The sequence below is a fragment of the Sabethes cyaneus genome, chromosome 3 (genome assembly GCF_943734655.1).
Source record: "Sabethes cyaneus chromosome 3, idSabCyanKW18_F2, whole genome shotgun sequence".
Lineage (NCBI taxonomy): Eukaryota > Metazoa > Arthropoda > Insecta > Diptera > Culicidae > Sabethes > Sabethes cyaneus.
In genome coordinates, this window is record NC_071355.1 from 120,685,226 (window position 1) to 120,702,822 (window position 17,597).

Consider the following 17,597-nt stretch of genomic DNA (forward strand, 5'->3'; position numbering starts at 1 on the left):
GAGAGAAGGTGAAAAACCATCGAAATTTTAACCAAAAAGTTAAAAATATTGCGAAATAGTTCACAGCCAATACTTTTTCAACCGACAGTATAATCTCTTTTCTCGCGCTCTTCTGCTCTGCTCTCACAGTGGTGAGTTTCTCATCACTACAAAAGCTACCGAATATGAGCCTGAATAAAATAAAACAGTATTTATACATTGTCATAGGTAATGTTCACAATTTTCGGTATATTTTCTTCCAATTAAAAAAATCTGCGACTTTAAATGAAATTCCCGACATTCCTAGATTTTGCCAGGTTGAAACGACTTACTCTGACATTTTCGGGTTTCCCTTATTTTTCAGATAATCAATGCATATTCTTTGTAGAGATATCTTCTTTAACTATCCTATTCTCAGTTTATTAATATTCAACCATCATAATTACATATATGTACTACCATATGCAAAATTTTAATAGATAACCTTGTTATATTTGGGTATTTACACTGACGAAAGCGTATGATTGAATTCGCCTAGCTTGTCACGGACATATCTCTCATTGTCATTTATTTCTGATAGCAGTAAATTTTTTAGAGTTTGCAGATTAGGCATTTCGTTACAATCTCTTATATTCAACAATGTAGAAAAATAGTTATCCCACAAGTTTTTCCGGAAGTAACGTGGCATCCGTGTTTTAATACTCCAGTTAATTACTTCTTTCTGAATCTCCATATACCTTCCAAACAGCATTACATGAGTTGTTCCCGCTACACCGTACAGATCGGGCTGGTATGTCCATGAACGGTTTTCAAGCATTTCAATGCAGGTAAAGCACTCCGTTTTAACAACCTACAATAAGTTATACTCTTGCTAATAGCATAAGTAAAGTTATAAAGTTAAACCTTGAGGTGCTCTAATTCCGCGCGGCGCCTAAACCTGCTTTTGGTCTGAAGCTGGCGATTTTCTATTTTCGAAAAAACTGTTTGAAAGTAGGGTAGATGCTCCATTAGTCGCGCGGTTAAGCTTAATGTAACTTCTTTTTTCTTGTTTATTGAGGTATTGTATTGCTTTAATGAATGCTTGTGGGATATAAATTTATCAATCACAAGGCTAGACAATTGCTTTCGTTATATGAGAAGCTTTATAAAGAAAAAAATGAATTTTACGATCCAGTTATATTGTACTAATAGTTGCGCTAATGTTCCCTTAATTATAGCGTTTTTGTTTTTGCGCAGGTCCAAACTAGGTTCGCTCTAGTTCCAATCGAACGGCTGTCAAAACGTTTGTTTTTTCATTCAGGTTGAACTTAGTTTCACTCTGGGTTGAACTTTTTAGACGACGGGTTCGCTCTGGGTATTTTTACAGTTTCAACTCCACCATGAGCAATACACTGACAACCTGAAAACGTTTGTTTATTTTCCCGAAAATGTTTGTTTATTCAGTGGTTAGTTCCAACTCGACACCCAGGTTAAAAAACAAAAACACTAAGTTTGGTGTTCCTTTAATTGTGTTATTCCGTATACAATTGTTAGGTTGCTAGGTGAAAAAACATTGTAGCGCAACTATAGAAATGAGCGCCTATAGTTGTGCGCTTTAACTGCGCCTATAGTTGTGTTAGATTTTTGAAAACTTTAGCAAATAATGTTTTAATTTTAAATGGTGTAATCTAACTACACCATTTCTCCTAAGAACTTGTTTTATATAATGAACGTAACTTACTTACTTACTTAATTGGGCTAACGTCTTATGACAAGGCCTGCGCAGTATAATTTCTCCATCTGTTTCGGTCCATGGCAACTGATCTCCAGTTCCGCGGGCACCCAGTGCTCGCCAGATCTCGCTCCACCTGGTCTTGCCACCTCGCTCGCTGTGCCCCTCTTCGTCTTGTTCCTACCGGATTTGATGCGAAAACCATTTTTGCAGGATAGTTGTCCGGCATTCTAGCAACATGTCCTGCCCAACGTATCCGTCCAGCTTTAACCACTTTCTGAATACTTGGTTCGCCGTAGAGACGCGCGAGCTCGTGGTTCATTCTTCGCCTCCATACACCGTTCTCTTGCACTCCGCCAAAGATGGTTCTTAGCACCCGCCGTTCGAAAACTCCGAGTGCTCGTAGGTCCTCTTCTAGCAATGTCCACGTTTCGTGCCCGTAGAGGACAACCGGTCTAATTAGCGTTTTGTACAGTGTGCACTTTGTACGGGGGCTCAGATTGTTCGACCGCAAGTGTTTGTGGAGTCCGTAGTAGGCCCGACTTCCGCTGATAATACGTCTTTTAATCTCACGGCTGGTATTGTTGTCCTCTGTTGCCAGCGAGCCAAGGAATACGAACTCGTCGACTACCTCGAACTCATCCCCGTCGATTACCACGGTGCTGCCCAAGCGAGCCCTGTCGCGCTCGGTCCCGCCCGCCAGCATATACTTCGTTTTAGACGTATTTATCTGCAATCCAATCTTCTCTGCTTCGCGTTTCAGTCTGGTGTACTGATCTTCCACCGCCTCAAATGTTCTGCCGACAGCATCCACGTCGTCAGCAAAGCAGATAAATTGACTGGATGAACGTAACTATTTTATTTAAATTGCTACGGTGCCGAAAATATGCATTAATAATGAATAGTAGCGCAACTATTGGTACTACCACAACTATTGGATCAACTACCCTATACCTTTTCAACATTTTAAACACATGCCGAAATTAGTCACGTGGATTTAGGGCACCTGACGGACCGCAAGATGGAAATTACCTTCGTGAAAGTGGTACTTTTCGGAAAAAGTTTTAAGTCGATGGAAACTCCAAAATCGATCAGCTGTATGGACAGTCGACTGGAATCTAAATTTAGTCTGAAAATTTTAAGGTTATAATGTTATCATCAATAATTACTACACAATATTAATACTTACGGAGTCATTAATAAGAAATTATCCGGCTTAATATCCGCATGAATAATCATACAACTATGTAGATGATCTATAATCGTGAGTATTTGACTGGTGATAAACATAGCAATGAACTCATCAATATTTTTGTTTGTTATTCTTTTCATTACATTGCAAATGTCCAAAATATTTCCAAAAGGCGAAAAACGAGATATTAAAGTGCTAGCATTGTTACCGATGATTGCATAATCCACATTCATGAATCCCGAAAGCTGGAAGATAAAGTATCAGAATCGTAAGATGTATGTATTTATTTAAAAATCAGAAGGGTTGTATACAAGACACGACCGCATAGATGACATGGTCTACGTAAGTTTCATTGTAGCGATGTAATGGTTTGTTCAGTGATTATTCACAAACTTATAAGATTTGTGGACCATCCACAGTCAAGCTTGATCTATATCGCATCAAGCAGATCAAGTGTCGCCTCAGTATCTATGAAAGAGCATGACCGGGCACGATCGGAAGAAAGATTTGACTGCCGACCGATTAACATCAAAATAAAAGTCTGCATCCATCGGGACGCAGTACATAGCCATTCAAAAGTGCAATACTTTATCAGCGATTTTCATCACTCCGAGCTCGAAACAAAAGTCTGCAACCTGCGAGTCACAGCGCAAAACCAGTAATTGAAACACCAAACCAGTACTATAATAGTAGTGAAGACTAATGTGACCCGTGAACAAATATTATCACCGGAGTAACGGGGTTGAGGTGGCTCATCAAACTTTGATAGCTCACCGATACGACATGGCGTAAATTAAAAGAGGACACACCACAATAGATCAAAATAATGGTCGCGGTGGTAAGTCCCCAACACGGGAAAAAAACGGTGTCGTGCGTAAAACAACCAAGCGGCAGGTTCGCGGGGTCCAGAAACGTGCTAAATCAAAGGAACGTACGGTAAAAGCTAACGCGAGTGTCACAGAAACTTTACACATGCAGGGCAGTAGTAGACTAGTGATTCTGATAAATTGTGGTGTAAATGAGGTTTCACGGTGCATCCTGTGTTTACTTTGTTAAAGTAAGTTCGCGAAATTGTTCCTGAATAAGTCTCAAATAAACTCGGTCGGTTAAAAACAACGACAGCCGGCGAGCATGTTGGGCATCCTCTTAGGAAAATCGAAGTTTGGTAATCCGTAAGGATTTGACGCTTAAGTCTAATTTTCAGTAAAGGATTTTATACGAAATTATTTTCTGCTTTCTTTTCTATTTAATATTGCTACCACCGGGAGAATGTTAGTAATAATACGATTCTTGATGTATACATGCGTTATACAGGGTGCTCCACCTTTTATGTCGGTATGTAAACGCTGTGTAACTTTCACTTCTACCAACCGCTTTCTTTCATTAGATGTTTTGGAAACGCCATTTCAGTACAATTTTCGCCATGTATCGCTTCACACCGAAAGAACCGGAAAATAACTGTGTGGGCAGGGATTTGTGCCAAAACCATCATTGGTCCATATTTTTTCAAAGAAAATCAAACTGTCGATGGAAATCGATATCGGTGGATGTTGGCTCATTATGTCTGCCCACGAATTCGCGAAAAAGGTCTAGAAGGTTACTGGTTTCAACAGAACGGTACACCTTGCCACACTGCGAATTCAACAATTCAATTTCTGCAACGAAAATTTCCGGGACGTCTGGTGTCAAAAAGAGGCGATATTGACTGGCCACCCAGATCACCTGATTCCCGGACTTCTTTTTGTGGGGTTATCTGAAAAGCAAGGTTTACGCCAACCAGCCACAAACTATTGACGAGCTCAAGGCAAATATTCGTACGGAAATCGACACTATAACACCCGAGATGCTCAAAAAGGTAATGGAAAACACAGAAAAATTGTAATTTCTATTCAATGTTTTCGTACCGACATAAAAGGTAGAGCACCCTGTATGTAACATGTATCGAAGTAGTAACATTGTATACGTTCCAATACGTTCAATCCTCAATAGATTTCAGAGTTAATTCTATGAATCTCTCCGGTGGAACAAGCAAAAATTGACTGTAGGGCTTCTGTCGAAAGAAGCACACAAAGCGACGGAATAAGGATCCCCGGTGGATATTTTGCCTTCACAGGATCACTACTTGCAGAGCACTAGATTGCTTCTGCAGACTCGCTGGGTGGAAACACTTGCACTAGAGTCAGAACTTTCATTGTTCTTTATTTTTGAACTACACTGCAAGTAAAACACTGGTACTGGTTATCGAATATAAACGCGGAATATTTATTTCCTTCAAACTTAACTCTAATGTACAAGGGAGAGCTGTCTTGACTTAAGTGCACAAGTCGCACAAGCGATTTACTGAAATACATATTGATGTACATAATAAATACATAAATAAATACCACTTGTGTTCGATGTTCCACGGGAATTCCATTAAATGAGCAAATTCATGTTGGACCAAAAATGGCTGCGCAGATAAGGGGCCATCCATAAAGTACGTCACGCTTTTGTGGGGAAGAGGTTGACGGAATCGTGACGATTTGTGACGTAGGGGGGACGGGAGGGGGGTTATGAAGTTGTAGACGTCGCATTTGTGTTTTGTGTTCGATGTTCTACGGGAATCCCATTAAGGCTGTGAACCATTTCGCGAAATTTTTAACTTTTTGGTTAAAATTTGACAGTTCGAAGGTTTTCCGAAAATAACCCTGCTCGGGAGCATGGTTAGTTTTGACCAAGGTTTTGACAGTTCGATGGTTCGCTTCAGAGCCAATGAGATATGCACAGGTGAGGAAGAGAGCTTCGACGTGTTTCACTGATTTTTCGTTGGATTTTTTTTTTGCATTGGTATGGATGCTTATCGCATAATAAATTTGTTCAAACAACCCGGTAGAGATGGGCAATCTGCTCACGAGCTGTTCCAATGAATCGAATCTTTGAAGTGAGCTGATGTCATACAGCTCGATTTAAAAAAGCCGCAGCTCATCAGCTCATCAGCTCACCCAGCTCACCTCATCATTACTGACCGTACAATTGAAAAAGTTGTCATTCCTTTCTTACTACAGTAAAAAGTTATAAGAAATTTTGGTTTCATTCATTCTGGAATGAATCGTATCCGCGACTACAAAGTTGCTGGTTTAGTGGGTTTAGTGAGAGAAAAATGAGATGGAAGCATTTTCTGTTTCTGTTTTCATGCATGTTTTGACAATTCAACATGGGATCTCATGTAAGTGCGAACAGGCTAAAACATCTCTTTCAGTTTCGCAGTCGCGAATTGAGCTGTTCGGTTCGGGTATTTTGAGAGCTGAAATTAAAACGATAGTTTACAGAGATTTTGGAACTTGCTCACACCTACACAGAATTCTGAAGCTGACAACTTATACGTAATGATGAAGCAAATATGTTTTCCACCTTTTTACTCCCACGCGAAATTTCGCAAACAAACTTTGTAAGCGCGAAACGGATAAATAACTTCTCGTTGTTTCTCTTGTTTCTATATGTACGCTCATGAAAGATTACTCGGGAATGAAAAAAATCCATGATATTTATTTTCAGATAAGAGAAATTAAAAACTGTAAAATATTGGAGACTAGCTGACCCGACAAACTTCGTATTGCCACAAATTAACCTGTGTTGTACATAAATCATGAATCTCGGATGATCTTTGTCACTTCTCGAGTTTTGCAAGCCCCCCAGTGGGCGGCGCTTCCGACGGCGGGTCACCGGCAACACTCGCGACCGGCTCATCCTGAATGATCTAGTGTTACTTTAGATAGTTTTTGTGGTCTTGTTATTGATTAATGTTTTATGGAAGAGTCTCAAATTTCTCGAGTTGGATTAGTTTTTGAGTTTCGCAAAAATTTCTGTTTTATTTGTATGAGAGTCCATATCCCCCTACCACAGGGGTGAGAGGTCTCTAACTATCATAAAATAAATTCAAGACTCAAAAATCTCCTACATGCTAAATTTGGTTCCATTTGCTTGATTAGTACTCAAATTATAAGGAAATTTGTATTTTATTTGTATGGGAGCCCACCCTCTTAAAAGGGAAAGGGGTCGTAATACACCACAGAAAAAAAATTCTGCCATCTAAAACTCTCACATGCCAAATTTGGTTCCATTTGCTTGATTAGTTCTAAAGTTATGAGCAAATTTGTATTTCGTTTGAATGGGATTTCGTTTGAAAGGTAAGAAGTCCTAATTCATCATGGGAAAAATGGTTGCCTCCAAAAACACCCACATGCCAAATATGGTTCCATTTGCTTGATTAGTTCTCGAATTATGAGGAAATTTGTATTTCATTTGTGTAGAAGCCCCCCCTCTTGAAGTGTGGAAGGATCCTAACTCACCGTAGAAAATATTTTTGCCTCCAAAAACCTCCACATGCCGAATTTGGTTCTATTTGCTTGATTAGTTCTCGAGTTATGGGGAAATTTGTATTTCATTTGTATTGGAGCCCCCCCTCCTAATGTGGGAAGAGGTCCTAATTCATCACAGAAAAAATTCTTGCCTCCAAAAACACCTACACGCCAAATTTGGTTCCATTTGCTGGATTAGTTCTCGAGTTATGAGGAAATTTGTATTTCGTTTGTATAGGACTCCCCCTCCTAAAGTGGGGAGGGGTCCCAATTCATCATTGAAAAAAAAATTGTCTCCAAAAACACACATGCCAAATTTGGTTCAATTCGCTTGATTAGTTCTCGAGTTATGAGGAAATTGGTATTTCATTTGCACAGGAGCCCCTCCTCTTAAAGTGGGGAGGGGTCCTAATTCACCATAGAAAATTTTCTTGCTCTCGAAAACCTTCACATGCCAAATTTGGTTGCATTTGCTTGATTAGTTCTCGAGTTATGAGGAAATTTGTATGGAAGCCCCCCCTCTTAAAGGGGAGAGGAGTTATAATTCCTCTTATAAAGAGGGGAGGGGTCTCAATTCACCATAGAATAAATTCTTGTCACCGAAAACACCCACATGCCAAATTTGGTTCTATTTGCTTGATTAGTTCTCGAGTTAGGAGGAAATTTGTATTTCATTTGTACAGGAGCCCCCCCTCTTAGAGTGGGGAGGGGTCCTAATTCACCGTAGAAAATTTTCCTGCCCTCGAAAACCTTCACATGCCAAATTTGGTTCCATTTGCTTGATTAGTTCTCGAGTTATGAGGAAATTTGTATGGAAGCCCCCCTCTTAAAGGGGAGAGGAGTTACAATTCCCCTTATAAAGAGGGAGGGGTCTCAATTTACCATAGAATAAATTCTTGTCACCGAAAACACCCACATGCCAAATTTGGTTCTATTTGCTTGATTAGTTCTCGAGTTATGAGGAAATTTGTATTTCATTTGTATAGGAGCCCCCCCTCCTAAAGTGGGGAGAGGTTCTTATTCATCATAGAAAAAATTCTTGCCTCCAAAAACACCTACATGCCAAATTTGGTTCCATTTGCTGGATTAGCTCTCGAGTTATAAGGAAATTTGTATTTCGTTTGTATAGGAGCCCCCCCCCCACTTAAAGTGGGGAGGGGTCCCAATTCATCATAGAAAAAAATTTTGTCTCCAAAAACACGCACATGCCAAATTTGGTTCCATTTGCTTGATTAGTTCTCGAGTTATGAGGAAATTGGTATTTCATTTGTACAGGAGCCCCCCCTCTTAAAGTGAGGAGGGGTCCTAATTCAACATGGAAAATTTTCTTGCCCTCGAAAACTTTCACATGCCAAATTTGGTTCCATTTGCTTGATTAGTTCTCGAGTTATGAGGAAATTTGTATGGAAACCCCCCCTCTTAAAGGGGAGAGGAGTTATAATTCCCCTTATAAAGAGGGGAGGGGTCTCAAATTACCCTAGAATAAATTCTTGTCACCGAAAACACCCACATGCCAAATTTGGTTCTATTTGCTTGATTAGTTCTCGAGTTATGCAGAAATTTGTGTTTCATTTGTATGGGAGCCCCTCCTCTTAGTGGGGGGAGGGGTCTCTAACCATCACTAAAACCTTTCCTGGCCCCAAAAACCTCTACATGCAAATTTTCACGCCGATTGGTTCAGTAGTTTTTGATTCTATAAGGAACACAGGACAGATAGACAGACAGACAGACAGACAGACAGACAGACAGACAGACAGACAGAAATCCTTCTTTATAGGTATAGATAGTTTTATTCGAGGAATTCCAGTCGAATGAATAATTTAGTTATTATGTCTAATATTTCGCTATACTGACGTATGCAAGTTACTACAATGAAATTATTTATACTCGTTTGTGATGGTTCATCCTTTGATGTAGGTTTTATAAACAAGTTTTGAACTAATTTTCCAGAGCGTGTAGTATAAATGAGTTATTTCAAACGAACGTGTAATGTTTGTTGACGCAAAGCGCCGAATAACTCTTCGAAGTTTCTTTTAATTTTGCTGTTGCATTTAATTGCTGTTTTTTTAGTTCACGCACATAATCATTGCATTATAAACAAGACGAGTGGTAAGTAAAAGCAAATGCTTCTTACTATAGACTAATGTAAGTATTTTCAGGTTCTTTTATCCGACTATGTCAACTCGAGGAAGAGTAACTAGCGAAATTTGGTATCATTTCACCAAGGCCGAGGGAGACTCAGCTAAAGCGAAATGCCGATATTGCTCCACTTTGATTTCATCGTCTAATGGATCTACCGGAAATATGAAACGCCACTTAACGAGAAAACATCCAATGGTGTCCTACACAAGAAGTGATAATACTTTGAAATCTTGCGTGACTGCCGCTGTTGCTGTACAAGGAGTAACTGACGGTAATGCTACAGCTCGGTCAAACGATGATAATGATCAGCAAGTTGAAACCCCGGTACCTAATTTATTTTCTAATAACGTCAGCAAACCTGCTAACGAGGTTGATATGCTGTTAAACAGTCCTCCAAAAGATTCCGCTCGTTCGAGCTTTGCTCCACAAGCACTGATTACTAAATTTGTAGATGTTAACCGTCCCATGCCAATTCATAAAAGTCGTTCAGTCGATATGCAACTGCTAAGAATGCTTTGTAAAGAATACCACCCTTTCTCGTTAGTTGAGGACCCTGAGTTTAAGAAATTTATTTTCATGTTGTGTCCATCATATGTGCTACCGAGCAGAAAAACCTTAACTAACAGCTTGTTACCAGTATTATATGAAGAAATTTTATCCAGTGTCAAGGAAGAGTTGAAAGATGCCTCTGCCATTTGCTTACCAAGCGATGGGTGGACAAATGTAAACAATGTCAGTTTTTATGCTTTGACCGCCCATTTTATTGATGGGCAGGGTCGTCTCAAATGCTATCTTCTTGAATGTTCTGAGTTCAGTGAGAAGCATACCGGCGATAATATTTCATCCTGGGTTACAAAGGTGCTACAAAAATTCAACATAGACTATAAAATAACTGCTATAGTAACCGACAACGCCGCAAACATGAAATCAGCTGCGTCAATTCTGAAAATTCGACATATTTCTTGTTTCGCACACTCTCTTAACTTGGTTGTACAAAATGCAATAGCAAAGACTATCAAACCGTTGGTAGATAAAGTGAAGTCGATCATGCAATATTTCAAAAAGAGTAGCTTTGCATTGTCAAAATTGACGGATATGCAAAAAACCATGGGTAAACCATTGTTGAAATTGAAGCAGGATGTGCCAACTCGTTGGAACTCGACCTTTGAAATGCTTGAACGAATTTTTCTCAACAAATAACCGGTGGTATCGACTTTGGCTTTGCTGGACTCCAAACTTGTTTTAAATAGCGTGGAATGGGAGGAAATAGGCCGCTGTGTAGATATGTTGAGGATATTCAATGAAGTCACAAAGGAGATATCTGCTGAGCAAAATGTATCTCTATCGAAAACTTGCGTGCTATATCGAATAATGCTTAAGAATACGGGAACATTCCCAGACGACAGTTTGCCATTGAATGTCACTTTGCTGAAAATAGAGCTGATGGAAGGTTTACAAAAACGGTTCGGCGAAAACGAAGGAGCTGAGTTGATTTCCCAAGCTATGTTATTAGACCCTCGATTCAAAAAGCAGGCTTTCGGGGACGATGGACGGTATCAGGTGGCTTACCAGTCCGTAGTGCGGAAATTAAAGCAAGCATGACTCGAACCAAGCCCTAAGAAAGGCTGTCTGGATCCAAACGTAACGGCGACTTCAAAGTCATCATTGTGGCAAGATTTTGACGACGTAGTTAGTAAACTACAGGGAAAGCATAATCCGTCATCAGCAGTAATAGTTGAGCTTGATAAGTATATTTTCGAACCACATCTACCCAGAGCAGACAACCCGCTTGAATGGTGGACTGCGCGTAAATCTGTATACCCTAGGCTATACGATTTGGTCAAAAAACGGCTTTGTGTACCAGCTACGTCCGTACCATGTGAGAGACTTTTCTCGAAAGCAGGACAAATCTGTAATGAAAGAAGGAGCAGGTTGGCAGTGAAAAATATTGAACAAATATTATTCATCAATCATAACTTATAATACAGAAACAAATAAAACAGTATATTTTTGTGAATTTTGCTATATTTTCTTTCGAAATTTGTTTCATATAACAAGTAACAAGATTTGCGCTTTATTTTTAACTTGTTTTATGCTGGCTGAGCTGAAGAGCTGTTCAGAAGAATCGAATCGCTTCGGTGAGCTGAACAGCTCGGATCCGCTCACTAGGTTCGAGCTGATTTGCACATCTCTACAACCCGGGTTGAAATGAGATGAATTTTATCTATCAAATAAAAGCAAATCAACATCAAAAATTCATCCAATTTTAACTCGGACAGAATAAACAATATTTTCATCCTCACCTTATAGGCTCTCATTGAACAAAAAAAACTATCAATCCGTCAAATATGAAATGGTTCGCATTCTGAACTGATTTTAACCACTCGAGGAGAAATAACCATCAAACTGTCAAATTTTAACTGAAAAGTTAAAAATTTCGCGAAATGGTTCACAGCCTAAATGAGCAAATTCATGTTGGAGCAAAAACGGCTGCGCAGATAAGGGGCCATCCATAAAGTACGTCACGCTTTTGTGGAGAAGGGGTTGATAAAATCGTGACAATTTGTTACGTAGGGAGGAGGGGGGGTTGGGTATGAAGTTGTGTGACGTCACATGAAAAATATTTAGGTGGAAAAATCAGAGGGGTTGTGTACAGGACACGACCGCATATATAGGTGACGCAGGACTACGTAAGTCTCTTTGTAGTGATAGTAGCATGTATTCATGCTTGTAATAAGGTGTTTGCCGAGTGCATATGTGTTGAAGAGCTGTTGGGCAGGTAAAAGTGACAGCTCCATATAAACTGTAAGGGTTGGAAAGGGCGGGATTTTTTAAATAATTAAATTTCTTTAGTGAAAACAGAAATTACTATTTGCGTTATACGTATAGTAAGGTAATATATCTGTTTACTAAATAACAAATCTATTTTCAACAAACAAGCTAAAACGCGGTAGAATTGATCAAAAATGTAACTATTAACTATGTTGGCGGGATAAACCTGACCAAATATCTATAACCAGCGAATTCTTTCGGCCAAGAAAACAATAAATTATACTAAAATCAATGCAACATTCAGTTGTTTCGAACTTGGCCTATGCGGCATGCTACATCCAAAAATCGTATTTTTGGGTCACCGATTTAATGCTGATTCACTGAAATATTAGTTGCTAAATGTGAACATATATATCGGGATACATTTCTTGGTTGATTTAAGCATTAATTGTTTCGAATGTATAAATAATTTTAGAAAAAATGATCATTCGATGATCGTTTTTGCTGCATCGAATAGGAAAAGATGCAATGTGTGCCTAACAGACGTCTTGCATGTGTGTGCAGCAAAGCCCTATCATTCGATTCTTCATGTATACATGCTATATGCAACATCAAAGTAGTAAATTCAAAGTGCATTTGAATACAATTTAACAAAATCAAGAACACAAACTATTGATTTCCTGCTACCTTACTGAAATTAAAGATTGTTTTTATTATAATGGGTATACCCATGGTTCCCCACGTTGAAGGGATTTTACCAATTCAATTCTACTTTATCAACAGCAAATCTTTTCACTACGCTTCTAATGAAATGGCAAGGCAAGCATGCGTATTCATACAGAGTCGTATTATAACCGAACACTACAGCTGTAGCACATTTTTCCAACACAGATATCAAATTCGCCTAGGTTCAATCGTTTCGCAGTAAAGAATTTGCGATCTGTTGGGACAACGAACTTGTGTCATTTTTTCTGGCACACTTCCCTAACACAGACATCAAATTGGTAAGAAATCTGTTGGCACGAGGGGGCTTTGTCACTCTTTCTGGCGTACTTCCCAAGCAAGGACATCAAAATGGTCTAGGTTCAACCGCGGTGTTAAGAAATCTTGTTGAAATAAGAAAACTTCGTCACTTGTTTTGGCTTACTTCCCAAGCACAGATATCAAATTGGTATAGGTTTAGATCATCGTAAAGAATCTTCCAACCAATCACGACGCGAGAATTCTGGTAAAACATAGGTTCATTATTTTCAATTTTTCAATAGTTCAACATCAAGAATCCATACTTTTCTTCATTTGGGTCAATTCTTAGAAGATTTTCCGATCGATTGGTGTAAGAATGTTGAAAATCGATCGGAAAACCGCTGAACTATTAGCGCTCAAAACCTTTCATTTTTCGTGACGCTCGCATTTTTTGATTTTTTGGAATGACACCCTATCTCAAAACTTGCCGTAAGACGTAGTCCTACGTCAAAAATTATTCGGGGAATTATAATTTAGCTTTCATTTTAAGATACAGCTATTGAAGGCTTCTGTAAATTTAACGTACTAATGTATTTTAACGCAAATAGTTAAGATTTTTCAATGACAACTTTTTATTTTCAACATATATGCATATGAACTCTCTATTAACCTTCCTAATTATTGCTTACTTGTGTGTCCATATCCGCCGGTCCGGCAGAACAAAGGTATAAAATCAGAGATCTCCACTGCTGACGGTTACTCGCCATGCCTTTTACCTGCCGCCAAGACAGGTTCTCGTCTACAACCCGGATGTCGTTGGCTAAGCTCCGTCGCCATGGGCCTCTTCTACGCTGTCCTTGTGGATTTCAGTCGAGTGCTTCCCTGCAGATCTCGTTCGCTCCTTTCCTCAAGGTGTGTCCGATCCACTTCCACCTCCGTTCACGAATTTCTGTTGCTATCGGCCATTGATGACATCGACGATGGAGTTCCTCATTAGATATCCAGTTGTAAGGCCACCAGGCACGAATGATATATCGCAGGCACCGGTTAATGAATACCTGCAGTTTTTGCGTTGTTTCCACTGAGACGCACCACGTTTCGCAGTGTATACCTGTGTGAGCTTATGTTGGAGGTCGGATGGCAGGAATGCCCCCGCGGTATTTAAAATTGCAACACTTGTTTTGATGATCCGATGGCTGTCACGCCAAGAATGATATTCATGTTTATTGAACTGCTTCCAAACAGTTGTATTCGATGGAAAGTCTCCACAGGATTTTTGTTACATAAATTGGTTTGCTTATTTACTTAATACTATGGGCGGTGCCTATCGTGAATTGATTTTGGTCGATGTGTGTATGGAAAAGGAAAGAGACAAAACGGACTGGACGGCCCATCGTCACATTGCGACCGGTTATGGTTTGTATGGAACATGGGTCAGAGTGGAATACCCTTGAGGTTTACGTCGTAAAGAAAAAAATGAAACGAAGTATCGTATTGCACATCGCGCAATCCGAGTTGATTTGCGCATGGCTCATGGGAAAAATGTTTACTGGACTATTTTTACGCGTGCTCGAACTTGACTGGCATTTGGATTGTGTATTATTAATGATTTGTGGAGGAATGTAGGGTTTTTGGAAGTGCTGTTGTCATGGTTGTTATTTAAGTCTGCGGGTGGTCAACCTTTGCGGTATGACGCCCGGCGTGGCTTGGTGTTGCGCAAGACTTAAATGTGTGCTTAGATTGAATTTCGTTAGCTAGAATTTGGATTGCTTAAATGATATATGGATTTTGAGAAAAGGCTGTCGTTTGGCTCTGCTTTAGAAGTGGATGGGATTTTATCTGTTGGAAATGTTAAGTGGTTCTAACAGTTTAGGTTTCTGGGTAAAATCACATCACAAAAAGTAAGGAATGGTTATGCTAATAGACCACTCGTTACGCTAACTTATACTGAACAAGAATTTGTAATTTTGAAACATATGTATGACACTGAAGTATGATATTTGTGTTTTATTTAATACTAGTCTAATTTTGTGCACTACTTGGATAGTGTGGGAAAATTGTGCTTGATTTTGATTTTGTTTTTGCTTGGCTTAGTAATACTCTAGTGTGCTAATGGATTCTACTCTGTTGGTGCTTTTAACAATATGTCTGTTGTATGTACAATGTGTGTAATTGTACTTGAGGTTTCCTTAATTGATGGTTGGTTGGGATATATGTGTATAGTTTGCTGTGTTATTCGTTATTAGTCTATGTATTATTCCTAAAATTGATCAACAATTTATATAAAACTTTGTGTTAAAGTTTCAATTTCGTATTTGCGTTAATATTGTAAATGGTATGTTGCTAATATACTTTTGTTTTCGGGCTCTATAAATGTATGATTTGTGCTTACGCTGTCTCACTAATTTTTATAACTTTTAATAATGCGATTCCGTCGAGGTTGTTCTACATCGCACTGAAATGCTTATGTGTATGATCGTTTCTCGATTACTCCCCGTGGCCGGATTATTACGAAATTAGTATCAAAATATGCGGAAAAGACTGCAGAATCAAATTCTAAAATAAAAAAATAACGAATTTTTCCAAAATTTCAGCCGTTTATTTCCCCTTAAAGGATTTAGAAGCCAAATTTTGGTTTCTAGGATAATAATAACGTTTGTTTGGTAAATTAATGGTATTCATTTTATTTAAGCGCTAGAGCTTGTTTTTCCTTATTTATTATTATTATTATTTATTGAATAAAATTCATCTGACAAATATATTGTCTTAATGAAAAATAAAACGAACACAGGATCATGATAGTCTTCTCATAAAAACATGCAATGGAACGTCAAAAATGCTGTAAGCGAGATTGAATGCACTGGCAATGGCACGGATTGGCTAATTTTGTCCGTATTGTCGACTACGAGCTGCGAGGTGTAAAAAGTTGCGTTGACGTATAACTCTCTCTGGAGCATAGAAGAAAAAACTGCCGGAGTAGTTCAGGCGAATCGACTTCCGAAATGATGATCTTAGCAGCAAAGAGAGCTTGTGCATTGAATCTTCTCCGTTCTAGGGTATCAATTCCAAGTAACCGACAGCGATCAGTGTAGGAAGGCAGGTTCGTAGCATCACGCCATGATAGCCAACGAAGTGCGTAGCGAACAAACCTTTTTTGTACTCGCTCGAATCTAGCAATCCAACACGCTTGGTATGGACACCATACCACACTACTAAACTCAAGAACTGAGCGGACTAGTGCACAATACAACGCCCGTAAGCACAGCGGGTCGCGAAAGTCTTCGGAGATTTTGAATATAAAACCAAGTTGTCTGTTGGCTTTCGTCAGAATGTCGTTGTAGTGAGGTTTGAAGGTCAACTCACAGTCAAGAGTAACTCCCAGGTCTCTAATTTGGTAGACCCGTTGAAGTCTGTGTCCAGCAATTGAATAAGCAAACATGATCGGTTTTTGTCTACGGTGAAAGGTTATCACATTGCACAGTTCGGTATGGGAAAGCAGAGAGATCGGACGCTTGTGTGTTTTCGCGAGACGTAGAATCGAAAGATCAGTAGTTTTCGCTTTGATTTAATATACGCGAGTGCCTCTAGTTGGAATTTTTATTACCAAGAGTGTCTAACGATGAGTTTATACCCCGCGGATCGGAATGAGTGATGTTTTGGGCTAATTGTGATGAAAAGTGCGATTCCGAAGCAAGCTATTTCAACTTTTTACTTTGTCGGTTATGCATGGCTGTGTATTCAAGCAATAATATTGGCCGCTCAGTTGTGTGCGTCTTTAGTTAGCGCAAGAAAATTTCCGTTTCGGCAGTTCGTGTAATAATGTGTTCCAAATGCAAAGTGCATGAGTGTTAGTGAAGCAGTTGGGGCTTGTTATTTTTTTGCCAGCACATAGTTTCTTGCTTCCGTGTGTGCATTTCGCTGCTGCGCTACTTGCTGTTGAAGCCGCTGACGAATAAACCGGATCTTCGCCGTTCGTCTTTTCGTGTTTTTGCTTGCTATTGCTTGGAATAAGAGATCATCATGCAAACAGTCCGTACGGATCGATGTGAAGTAGTAGATGTGAAATGATAATGTACATAGTGTACGGGTACCATGCTCCTCATGTGTAAGGTCTGATGTGTAGAGTGGACAGAGGACATTCCGACGAGTGCTTAGATAAGTAGTGGTTTGACTGTTTGTTTTTTTTTTGGCTAAAGACTGATGTGTGGCGATGTCCTTCTTGTGTGCTGTCCGTTTTAAACCTTACACAGTCGCAGACTTTACTGGCCCATCGAGAGGCTGACTCGGTTAATAATACAGTGTACTATTGAATGCCATTTCAAAATATAGCTTATTATTAGTATATGACTGCGATACATAAACAAGTGAAGAATCATTGCCACTCATATAGATATTCTTTATATATATTGTATATTCATATTACTCATTATTTAATACATTTACATATACATAATTAAAAGAGAGGGAAGGGAGCATCAGGGTATCGAATGAATCGAAGACT

The 17,597-nt window shown here is 39.2% G+C and overlaps 1 protein-coding gene across 3 annotated transcripts in view; it reads right to left on the reverse strand.

The window, feature by feature from the left end:
• Positions 1-230: 230 nt before the first annotated feature.
• The window catches only part of LOC128743914 (uncharacterized), a 154,660-nt gene continuing 137,293 nt past the window's right edge, over positions 231-17,597 (reverse strand). For all 3 annotated transcript variants that reach the window (XM_053840610.1, XM_053840609.1, XM_053840611.1), the window contains exons 6-8: positions 2,880-3,127; positions 2,723-2,819; positions 231-829 (exon numbers count right to left, since the gene is read on the reverse strand). In XM_053840610.1, the coding sequence (XP_053696585.1) occupies positions 482-829; positions 2,723-2,819; positions 2,880-3,127 (693 nt within the window). In that variant the 3' untranslated portion in view covers positions 231-481. The remainder of the gene's footprint in view (positions 830-2,722; positions 2,820-2,879; positions 3,128-17,597) is intronic.